General features: G+C 38.2%; 1 protein-coding gene across 1 annotated transcript in view; it reads left to right on the top strand.

Moving 5' to 3' along the window:
* The window catches only part of LOC122751091 (cell surface glycoprotein CD200 receptor 1-like), a 41,721-nt gene extending 30,102 nt beyond the window's left edge, over nt 1-11,619 (top strand). The window contains 5 exon segments of the mRNA XM_043998032.1: nt 16-333; nt 429-680; nt 8,967-9,081; nt 9,838-9,883; nt 11,301-11,619. Of these exon segments, the coding sequence (XP_043853967.1) occupies nt 16-333; nt 429-680; nt 8,967-9,081; nt 9,838-9,883; nt 11,301-11,435 (866 nt within the window). The 3' untranslated portion in view covers nt 11,436-11,619.
* The last annotated feature ends 918 nt before the right edge of the window (nt 11,620-12,537 follow it).

Genomic DNA, 12,537 nt, shown 5'->3' with positions numbered 1-12,537 from the left:
TGTTTTTATGTCCAGTTACCAGATCCATGTCTGTACTGGTGAATACCAAGGCTGTCTTCTCCTGTTGTTCTCACCCAATAAAGAATTATTTAATGTTTACATGGAAAATATGCCTCAGAGACAACACTCCCTGTATCATAGCCTACAGAAGCGACAGGAATGAAACCAAGGAAACAAACTGCTCTGGTGAAGGAATAACCTGGGAAATCAGACCTGAATGGAACAACACACTTTGGATAGACTCAGTGACCACTGATAATGATGGATATTACAAATGTGTTGCTGTAGCACCTGATGGGAATTTCCAATCTATCTATCACCTCAGTGTGCTAGGTAAGTAACAGCTTCTGTCAGGCTGTTATGGGTAACCAGATCCAGAACTGGAAAACAGGTAACATTATCTAAATTTCTATCTTCATCTTCTGTAGTGCCCCCTACAGTAACCCTGTCTGAGATGGGGAATGGGACTGTTGTGTGCAAGGCTGCTGTTGGGAAGCCAGCTGCCCAGATCTCTTGGGTCCCAGAGGGAGATTGCTTCACTGTGAATGAAACTTACAACAACGGGACAGTGACTGTGAAAAGCATGTGTATAAGGAATCACTTCAATGAATCTAATGTTACCTGTTTCATTTCCCATTTGACTGGGAACAAGAATCTGTCCACAGAATATGGAGCCCAAGGTAAGAAGCATTTCTTCTTGAGAGAGTCATGTTCTAAGAGGCCCCCTAATTTAACATCTAAAGCTGTCTCATAAACAAATGAGAGAGAACTAAACACAGAATAAAGATATTCTTATACATATTTTGGAATGAATCTTTTCTTCTTCTTTCATTCCTCTGCTATTGATGGTTGGTTTTATCCCCTATTCATTATCCTTTGACAGGTAAAAAGGAACTCATTTAATCTGGGTGAGGGAAAAATAGATTTACTTGATTTGACTAAGGGAATATTATCATTTGTTGTTTGTCCTTCATTCTTTTTTTTGTTGTTGTTTTGTTGTTGTTTTGTTGTTTTGTTTTGTTTTGCTGGGCAATGGGGGTTAAGTGATTTGCTCAGGGTCACACAGCTAGTAAGTGTCAAGTGTCTGAGGCCGGATTTGAACTCAGGTACTCCTCAATCCAGGGCTGGTGCTTTAACCACTGCGCCATCTATCTGCCCCTGTCCTTCATTCTTGAAGAGGACCATGACATCCGGAGGTGATGTCATGACTTGTACTGAATTGGATTTAAGTGAGGGAGGGGTGTTCAAGGTCACCAGCCTCACTCTCTCCTCCATTGCCATCTGGGTCCAGTAGCAAGATATACATCTGGATGACTGGAGATGGCCCTGGAAATAGTGGGAGACCTAGGCTTTTTTAAACTAATGTCTTTCCCAGGTTTCGGTTTGTCTCAAGAGAATATTAAACTGAAAATTGAAGGAGACATGTAGAACTGCCCACTTAAAACTACTAGACCAGATACCATAGAGAACATCAGGCATAATATAAGGAGAATAGCAAAGGGGATACGGAATAACATACAGGAGACAATAACCAGGAAAATGGGCAGAAACTGTATTCATGTCTTTATGCCAATGTTTTGGATAGTGTAATCGATAGAGACCTCAACTAAAGCAGGTAAATATGACCTCATGATTTCACTGAGTTGTTATGGGTTGTGACTCATAAATGAATTAGATCAGTGGAAGGAAATATATTTTTAAAGCAATAATCAAGTAATCATGTATTAAGTGCCAGACACTATGCTAGGAACTTGAGATATGAATACTAAAGTCCCTCTAATGAGAGAGCTTAATAGGAAAGTCAACGTGTATATATATATATATATATATATATATGTCAGCATGTACAAAACTTTACATATAGAGCAAATATCAGATAGCCTTGGAGGGGAAGGGAACACCAAAAAGTACTTCTTAGAAAAGGTAGAAATTGAGTAGAGTCTTGAACAAAGCCATGGATTCCAAGAAACAGAGTGAAGGGGGAGAGCATTCCAGCTATGGGGGATAGTCAGTGCAAAGGCATGGAGAGGGGAGCTGAAGCCACATGGGTGAGGAGAAGCAGCAGGCAGAGAGGAGTAGTGGTTAAGAAGGCTGGATAGATAGAATGGGCCTAGGTTGGGAAAGCTTTAAAGGAGCTTACCTTTAATCCTAGAGGTTAATAGGGAATCACTAGATTTTATTGGAGGGGGTGATGTGGTCAGATCTTCTCTTTAGGAAAATAATTTTGGCAGTTATGTGGAAGATCTATTGGAGTGGGGAGAAAATGGACTATTTCCATAGTCCAGGTGAGATGTTATGATGGTCTGAACTAGGATGGTGACTATGTGAGTGGAGCAAGTACAAGTATACAAGAGATATTGCATATATAGAATCCAGATTTGGCAGTGGATTGGTTATGTGGAGTGAATGAGAGTGAGGAGTTGAGGATAGTAGATTAGATAGAATGCACAGAAGAATTGCATTCTCAAACAAGAAGATGTAAATGGAAATCTGCAGGAACAATTGGAAAAAGCATGGTTAGTAGCATTTGGTGAATTTCAATGAGGAATAAGCAAAAACATTATCATGGAAGGAATATACTATAGACCATCTGCCCAGTACAGGAAATGGATGATCAGTTCCTTTTATAGGTCACTGTCACAGACACAATATAATGTTGGAATGGGGGTCTTTAATTTATGTACACATATTATGGAATTTTTTTTCTTGCCAAAAGCAAAGCAGTCAGTATAAGCTTAAATTGTTCTGCTGACAATTTCATTTTTCAAAAGGTAGAGATATGTTAATTATCGAGAATAATTATCGAGTTCAACACATTGTAGAAGAAGTATTTGATATAATAGAAATGCCAGAAGCAATTAGAGAATATGCCATTTTATAATGTGATATATTACATTAGAATGTGTAAGAGATAAAGAGAGTGCTTAGCATAATTTGAGACTCAGTATGGTGTACTGGAAAGCATTCTGGCCTCAATGTCTAAAGACCTAGATTTGAATCTTATCTAAGACACTCATTAGCTGCAAATGATTTAATCTTTTGGAGCCTGAGTTTCCTCAAATTTGAATAATAATACTTCCTTGGTCTGTCTCACTGTGTTGTTTGGAGGGAAAGCATCTTGCAAATCATAAAAGTGTTCATAGAGGGCAACTAGGTGGTGCAGTGAACAAAGCACTGGGCCTGGATTCAGGAGGACCTGAGTTCAAATTCAGCCTCAAACACTTGACACTTACTAGCTGTGTGATCCTGGGCAAGTCACTTAACTCTCATTGACCTGCCCCCCTGCCCCAAGAGTGCTATATAAGATTGAGCTATTAATATTATTGGTACTTTATGAGAAAATATTTCAAAAAAATTTAGAGAAAAGATAGGTAGAGTTTCATAACCTCAGTGCAAGAAAGGGAAGTTAGCTAAAAAAATAAGGAAGGTCTCAGCAGGAAAATTTGGAAATTATTGTGATAAGAAAGAAAAGGTGCCCAAGGAAAACAATGTCTTTGTGTAGGTTGCTTATTGATAAATTTAGCTAAAAAACAACATTTGTACAAAAAATGGAAGCAAGCTCAGGTAAATGAAGATGGATATAAGAATAGTGTCTTGAGAATGACCTTATGAGTGACTTATAAAAAAATGACAATATGAATGGCTTTTTATAAAGCCAAGGAAGAGGCCTAAAGAGAAGGCAATAGGGCATGGGATGTTAACTCTTTTGCTTCTGTTTTATCTACTAAGGAAAATGATCTTCAGATTGTAAAGGAGAGATCAAAAACAGTTAAGAGGGGATTGGAACTCAAGATAATTCATGTGATCAGGAGAATCAGTGCACCTACCTAAACCTTAATGGGTTACATTACCTGTTCCAGATGAATGATATGCTAAGATAGGGAGAGAATTCAGAGATCACAATGGTTTCTTGGAGGAATAGTGGAAAACTCTGTTGATGATACAGGATTGGAAGTGGGTAATGTTTGTTTTTTGTTGTTTTGTTTTCAGAAAAGTAGAAGAAGGTGGCTTCTTCAAACTGTAGGCTGTTGAGCTAAACTTTGATTCCTGGAAAAAGTTTAGAATGCATCATTAAGGGATGTTTTTTGAGGAATTAGAAAGGGAAGTCGTTGTTACTATAACCCAGCATGGGCTCATTAAGAAGTTATACCAGGGTTAGCAGCTAGATGGCGCAATGGATAAAGCACAGGCCCTGGATTCAGTAGGACCTGAGTTCAAATTCGGACTCAGACACTTGACACTTACTAGCTAGCTGTATGACCCTGGGCAAGTCACTTAACCCTCATTGCCCTGCCCCCACACCCCCAAAGAAGTCAAACCAGACAAACTTCATTTTGTTAAGAAATTGTTTTTAACCCCTCCCCACCATAGACTTTTATTGAGTGATTTCCACCAGGAAGAATTATGAGAAATAATCCTCAGTCATACCTAAAGTGTGTGTGAGGGGGGTGGGGCGAAGGGAGTGGAATAGGGGGAGGAAGAGTCACTCACTGGGAGACACTGAAAAAGAACTAGGCTCCAGAAATAGTTATGGAAAATAAATGCTGGTGGATGACCTTTTGTCATTGTTCAGTCATCCAGTCATGTCAAAATCTTTGTGACCCTATGGACCAAAGCATGCCATACTGTCTTTGGAGTTTTCTTGGCAAATACACTGGAGAGGATTGCCATTTCCTTCTCCAGTGGATCACCTTTTGTCAGAACTCTCCACTATGTCCTGTCTGTCTTGGGTAACCCTGCATGGCACAGCTTATAATTTCATTACACAAGCCCCTCCACCGTGACAAGAAAATGATTCAGGATCAGAATCCAGGGTGTCCCTTAGGGCAAGATAAACAGTAACACTACTTCCCCTTATCCCCTCCCCCCTTCCCCCCTATTTCAGATGGGGACAAGTGCTAAGCTCTGACACTCATGAGGATGAGGGACAGTTCCTTTCCTCCTACAGGGTCTTCCCTACTCTCAATATCAGGAGTGTGATTAGAGCACACATATAGCCTTGAGTAAGCAGGTACCAAGAGCTAGTAATATGGCATCCTGTGTGGTATGTAGGCCTTTGTTGGGAGCAGCTCAGAGGAGAGGGCAAGCCTGCTGCTGCTTGTTTTTTCAGACCTGCAGGCCAGCTTGCGTGGCTCTCTCAAACACTTCTCAGACTCCCTCTTTGTTATTGGAAGAACACTCAAGGTAGCCAATGGCAGTGATCCTCTTGGCCATGTCCTAGCACTTCTCTAACTTCACAGGTTCCAGCTTCATCTTGAGCAACTCCCTCTGGGTATGCTCATCCTGTCTCAGGTCTTTTTTATTCCCTATGAGGATGATGGGAACATTGTGACATAAGGGCTGCACTCCTGTTGTCCACTTCTCAGGACAAGTCAGAGGACATAATATAAACAGATTTCAGAAAAAGCATTTGAATATGTCTTGGCATATCTTTTTGTACAAGGTGAGGAGACATGGGCTGAATGGTAGTGCAGTTAGAGTCAGAACTCATTGAATGAATTGGTTCAAAGTATGGTAATTAATAGAATGGAGACAAGGGGGGAGGTCTGCAGTGGGGTATTGCATAGTTCTGTCCTTGTTCTTATTCTGTTCAATATTAATGACTTGGATGGAGCCATATTTACCAGTTGCGCAAATGTCACAGAATTGGTAGGCATAATGAATACACTGGATGTTTGAACTGGGATCCAGAAAGGTTGGAACAATGGGCTATATTTAATAAGATGTAATTTAATAGGAATAAATGTAAATTATAACCCATGGGCTAAAACATACACATAAACATGCACATACACTCACACATACAGAAATAAAAACAAATTATGTAAGTACAGGGGAGAGGTGTATAGACAGTAGTTCTTGTGAAAATATCCCTGGGATTTTAGTTCATTATTAGTAAACACAGTGACAGAGCTTCAGAACTCATCATCTTCCTTCCTAATTGAGCTCCTTCTCCCAGGCACTGCTAAACATATTGTTAACTACATAAAGACCAAGGCCACAACTCTGAAGCAAGCCACTAGATGGACTCCTTGGGGCTGATAAGGGCAAACTCTCTTCTACATCTAGACCCTCCAGGTTGACAATAGTACATTAATCAGCAGAATCACAGAACCTCAGAGAGAGAAAGAATTTAAGCCATCTAATTGAGCCAGAACTCAGAGAAGAATCTCTCTCCAACATAACTTTCAAGTGATCACCCAGCCTTTGCTTGAAGACCAGGTAGTGGTGTTGGAGTGGGCCTTATACCAAGACCCTATAAATTCAGGTTGGATTTGGTGATGAAATGAGATTGTTGTAAATCATTGAATAGCTAATAAAAGGCAGTTTACTTTTCCCTAATATGGAAAGAATATGCCACAAGGATATAGAGGTATGTAGCTTCTACTGATGTGGTCCCTCCTTTGTCCCCATATGGAAACACATCTGGTGAGCAAAATTATAATATTGTTAGAACAGAGGACTGCTGTAGATATAATACACCTGGGTTTCAGAAAGGCATTTGAATACAGGCAGGGCAGGGTATGGCGACTTTCATGGTATTCATCAAGTTGGATGGGCCATCTCTGAATGAGTGGGACTTTTTATGCCCTTAGGTGACCAGAAGTTGTGAAGGAAGCCACAGAAGTCAGTAGGCTTTGAACCCTTTGAAACCTGCTTCATAATTCTAGGATACATTTTTGATTATTGCCAGCATCTCCTTCCTTGTGACACATAGAAAGCATTCAGCTTATGAGCTGCTACCTGCCTTAGGCTTTCTATTTTCCCATGCAGAGATCACCAAGGCTGTGATGTCAGCCCTTTACTGTCACAGTTCCCAAATACCAGCATTGCTCTATATAGGTGAGTATAGGAATACATGAGCCTCAATTTTACCAGCTAGATACAAGCTAGAAGTACCTTCTTCCTTGTGGTGCTTTAATTGCAATAATCTCAGGTTCCCTAATGGAAATGTACTCAAAGGGCTATCCCAAAACCTCTGGAAATCGGTACCTGAGGTCCCCCAATGCACTCACCAATTTTCCAAGGATACATACCTAAAAACACATCATGACTTTCACACACTGATTTACATTTCTTCAGGTCCTCTCTCTCATACTAATTCTCTCTCCTTACACACACTCAGATTAGATCTTAACTTTCTACCCTCAACATATTCAAACTGTATTCTATACTGCATCAGAAACACCCAGGGAGAAAATGTTCTATTCCATCAATTACTAGCACCAGAAAAGTACCCTGATACTCTCTTATAGATCAGGAGATTATTCACAACTATAGGCTGCCTCTTTACAGTCTGTCTCCTTAGGCCTTTTTCCTGTCATGGATTCTTTTGAAGTCTATGGACCCCTTCTCAGAATACTGTTTTTAAAAGCATAAAATGAGAGAGATTACAAAGGAAACAAATTATTTTGAGATATGTATCAAAATATTATTTAAAAAAAGTTGATGGACCTTAAGTTAAGAACCCCTAATTTGGGCTAGTATGACCTCTTAAGATCATATGATCATTTTGTCCTATGATTCCTATTGCTTCCACTATCCATAAAATGGGTATGATATTGGTATTTATACCATTACTTTACAGGGCTGTTGGAGGAAAGCACTCTGTAAACAGCAAAGTATTATAATGCTGAGATGATGATATTGACCAGCATTTGTAGAGTGCTTTTTGGTCTTTTGAACCATGATGAAGTCCGGCCCCGTGTGCAATACTGTCTTCTACAATATCCCTGAGGGATGGTCATTCAGACTCTCCTTGAACATTTCTAGGAATAAAGAATTATACACAAAATAAAGCAGTTCATTTTATTTTGTTCAGTTCTAATTGTTAGGAAGGTCTTCCCCCCCCTTTTCGAGCTTCATATTGTTTCTAATAGCAGCCTGATGGCTGCCTCATGAAAGGCTACTGAACTTGGAGTCAGAAAGTCCTGAGTTCCAATCCTACCTTTGACATTAGCTATATGACCCAAGGCAAGTTATTTACCTTCTTTGTGCTTCAAGGAACTCTGTGGGTCTTATGTAGTAAGTTGTGGAGGGAAGTTCTAAAATGAGAGTTCCCATGCTGGGAGATGATTACAGTTCTCAGGACTCTTTTTTCCCCCAATTACTTTACATACATCTTTTATTTATGAGTCTTAGTAAGTGGTACCTGGTTAATTTTGGGTAGGTTATTAGTGTTATTAGTTATCTAATAGTTATCAGTTAATATAGTTATTAGTGTTCCCAAAACTCTCTAGTTGTTTCATTCTCAATATCAGTAATTCACCATTCATTCAATCCATCTAGAAAGTACTGAGTGTCTCTGCATCAGTAAGGGTCTAAATGCTGCCATAAGAAAATGGTAAAGCTAGAATCAGTCAACCAACATGCATTCATTAAAGGCCTATTTTGTTTCAGGTACTGTTCTAGGTTCTGGGGATACTAGTACAAAGAACAAAGAAATCTTTACTCATTAGGAATTTATATTTTAATGGAGAAGACAAGATTTCTAAAATAAAGAGAATAGATACAAATAAGTATGAAGTCATTAATTAAAAAAGGTTGGAGAAGTGCTTAGCACAGTGCCAGGTACATAACCGGGGCTAAATAAATATTGATTGATTGATTGAAGAAATGTGTTAGCAGCTAAGGGGATCAGGAAAGGCTTCATGTAGAAGATGGAACTTAAGCTACATCTTGAAGGAAGAAAGGGGTTTTATGATGTAGAGATGAGGAGAGAATGCATTTTAGGCACAGGGAATGGCCAGTGCAAAGGTATGGAGATGGGAGATGAAACATCATATATAAGGAACAGAGTTGTAAAGCTAGTCTGGATGGAAGAATCCAATGAGGCTGGAAACACCAGGGCCATTATTGGTAAGTCAATTTCATAATGAGCTTCCATAGAATTTTTAGTCTGGAAAGACATCACACACAAAAAATTCTTGATATTCTTAAAACAATATCTATGTCTTTATTTAAAGGTTCCCAGGATACTAACACAGGAATATACAAATATGTGATCCCTTCTGTTGTTTTTCTCTTGGTCATTCTGGCCATCGCGACATTTGTCATTTGTAAGAAGTCCAATGGTTGCAGGTATTGATTAATGTTTTTCAATGCATCTTTTAAATTTTACTAGAAAAAGTCAGGAAAGTAGGGTTTGGGTAGAGTGAATTGCTTTAAGAAGGGCAATCTACCCCATTCCACTTAGTCAGGAAAGGTTTAATGAAAAAGGTATATTTTTGGGGGGTGAATGTCAAATGAAGGAAGGAATTTCATTAGCTTATGGAGAAATCAGAAGATCTTTGAGGGATAAAGAATGCAAAAGCATGGTGAATTCAGCCATTCAGGGCTTTGAGGTCTGGAAGAAAGAGTGTATCAATACTCTGTACTGAGAAATTAATTATAGCAATGCCTCACATGTACCAAGAAGAGATTCCTTTGTGTATAATTTCCATCTAGTTAAAATAGTTGTTGTTTAGCTTCCTTTCCTATTTTGAAATAAAGCCCATCTCCCACCTCACTCTCCCACACTCTTAGTGTGAGTGTTCTAACTTTCCTGTGTGTACTGAGCCCTCCCTGAGCTGAGATCAGTGTATCCCAGGAGTAGAATTCAGGGAGTATCAGTAGCTGAGGAGTTGATACTAATTTCTTATTCATTATGTTTTTTTGTTTTAGAAAATCTCTAAACTGCTCATTCCTATCAGAGCAATCAAAGGAAAATAGAACAACATGGTCAGAAATTTAGTGCTTATTTTTATCCTGAAGCCTAAGTAGGAATTTGCTGTAATCATTCCTGATTACTTTTGTATTTATTTATTTTTATTCATCCATTCATTAATTTATTTACAGGACTTGTAAATCCCCAAAGCCAGAAGCTACCCCGGGTATTAGAGAGGTAAGATAAAGAAGGAAATTTCTGTGAATCTTTTTTTAAAAAATTATTCTGTCTGACTGTCTTATGTCAAGGTTGGTATTTTGTATGGAAATAACACATTTTGTTTTTATCTCTTTGGCTTGGTCCAAGTTGTTTGTGGTAACCCTTTAGGTGGAACTTCACAATCCAAACCAAACTGAGATCTACCTTGTTCTATATTCAAGCTTATAAGACTTGAGATTTTTCCAAATTTTCTAAACCACTGGGGAAAGTGAGCTCATCCTCTCTTTTCTAATTTTCCACGAACTCATTTCCACTTCCAGTTTCCATTTCAGTTAATTGTGCAAATTTTCTTACAGTCACTAAAGCTGAAAACTTCAGACATTCCTTGGTCATAATCACCAAATTTTTGTTATTGTTTTTCTTTTAAAATCTCTCTTATCTACTGCTTCCCTTCATTCACACTTTATCTATTCAAATATAAGCCGTCATTGCCTGAACTGGTAATATTATGATAACCTAATTTAAACACAGTGTCAAGTGTCCATAATTTTATGTCTATGATAGATAGATGCTCAGTAATTTCATACTGATTTGTTGGTTAACTTATTTTCTTATCTTTAATCTCTTCTTGTTCTGATATGTTCTATGCCTTTTCTCACTTTAATCTGTCTAACCACTGATTTTATCCTGTCACTACACATCATTAATCTTTAATCTCCCAAAACTCCTCACCTGGTTTTCAAGATTCCCTACAATCTGGTCCCATCTATACCTATCTAGTTTTATCAGCCACTAACTCCAAATACATCTTTATTGTAGATAGGCTGTTTTCATTAGAACATCTCTCTCATAAGCCTTTGTTGAGGGTCAAATAAAAAAACACATAAGGAATACTGTGAATGCCTTTTCCCTTCTCCCTTGCCTATTCAACTCTCACTCATTATTCAAGACCAAATTCTAGTTTGAGGCCTTTTCTTTTTTTTCTTTTTTCTTTTTTTATTAGTGAGGCAATTGGGGTTAAGTGACTTGCCCAAGGTCAAACAGCTAGTAAGTGTTAAGTGTCTGAGGTTGGATTTGAACTCAGGCACTCCTGACTCCAGGGCCGGTGCTCTATCCACTGTGCCACCTAGCTGCCCTGAGGCCTTTTCTAATCATGCTAACCTATACAGATAGTGTCCTTTTTTAGAGTCCTGTAGCACACATATGCCATGCAGATTGTAGATACTCAAGAAATGTTTGTTGCATGTATGAAACATTACTTTGATTTATACTTACTATTTATTTACGTATGAGATTGGTGACTTGCATTGTGTATGGAAGTGAGGATAGTGAGTATCTGTAAGAAGTCTGGTCTTCATAGAACAGAGCAAGTTTCTGCAATGATATTTTGGTTTCTGTACTTGGGGTTTTAACTTTGGTTTCTGTATGAAATTAGGATGAAATGGAGCCCTATGCCAGCTACACAGAAAAGAGCAATCCACTCTATGATACTAGGGCTGAGGTGAAGATTCCTACAGCTTCACAAATTGAAGACTTTGGGTTGGAGTTCCAGGCAGGACTCACCAGTTAGGACAAATTAATCCAGGTACAATAGAAACCCACTGCTGCTTGTAATCTCATGGGATTTCTGGGGAATAGAAGACCCCCTTCTGAAACCTTGATATGTCAGAGACTCTGGAAACAAGAGACACTTCCTAATAGTCATCAGAAGTGAAATTTTAGGAAATTTAGCAGCTACCACCTGCTGCTATGAGCTGATGGATTACAGAGACATTCCAGCATTCATCATTTCCTAATCCCCCTTCACTTGACTAATTGAATTCTTATTCTTATCTAATATAATAAAATATTGAATCTACCATTATTTATTTAGCCATTAATTTGTTATTCCTTGATTGTTGCCTTTCTGAATACTTATGAAGTATATGTGTACATACATCTATAAATATATATGTATATATACACATATTTGAGAGTATGTGTATGTATCTGTGTGTATATACACACAATATTTGGGAAAACAAGACATGATCTTCATGACCATTGGAAACTTGATTTGACTAAATGACATGATAATTTGTATAGAAGACCAGTTTACCACCTTGAATCACATGGTAAAATATAATATACTAATTATGTGAAGGTCAATCAACAAACACTTATCAAATACCTCCAATATTCACAACGGTAATCTGGGTACTATGGGAGATAAAAAAGAAGAATATGATCCTTGCTTTGAAGGAATTTACAGTTTAACTGAGGAGAGAATGCTAACATCCATGAAATAATACTAAACAACACAGGATAATTTATAATTATCTATAATCAAGGGCCAAATTGTATGATATAGGCTATGGATGCTCTAGGGACTTAAAATTTTGAGTTGCACAGATAATCTAGTATGATCCTTTCCTTTTACAAATGAGTCTCATGAAGAAGTAACTTGCCCAAAGTCACTAGTAATTGACAATTGTAGTTGTAGTTTGGTCATGTCTTACTCTTCATGACTTTATTTGGGGTTTTCTTGGCAAAGATACTGGAACAGCTTTTCATTTCCTTTTCTAGCTCTTTTTATAGATGAGGAACTAAGGCAAACAGGGTTAAATGACTTGCCCAGGATTTGTACTCAGAAAGTATCATCCTGACTCCAAGACCAGTGCTCTATCCATTGT

The sequence above is a fragment of the Dromiciops gliroides genome, chromosome 3 (assembly GCF_019393635.1).
Source record: "Dromiciops gliroides isolate mDroGli1 chromosome 3, mDroGli1.pri, whole genome shotgun sequence".
Classification (NCBI taxonomy): Eukaryota; Metazoa; Chordata; class Mammalia; order Microbiotheria; family Microbiotheriidae; genus Dromiciops; species Dromiciops gliroides.
The sequence above is the reverse complement of the archived record's forward strand: the minus strand, read 5'-3'. Positions and strand labels throughout refer to the sequence as shown.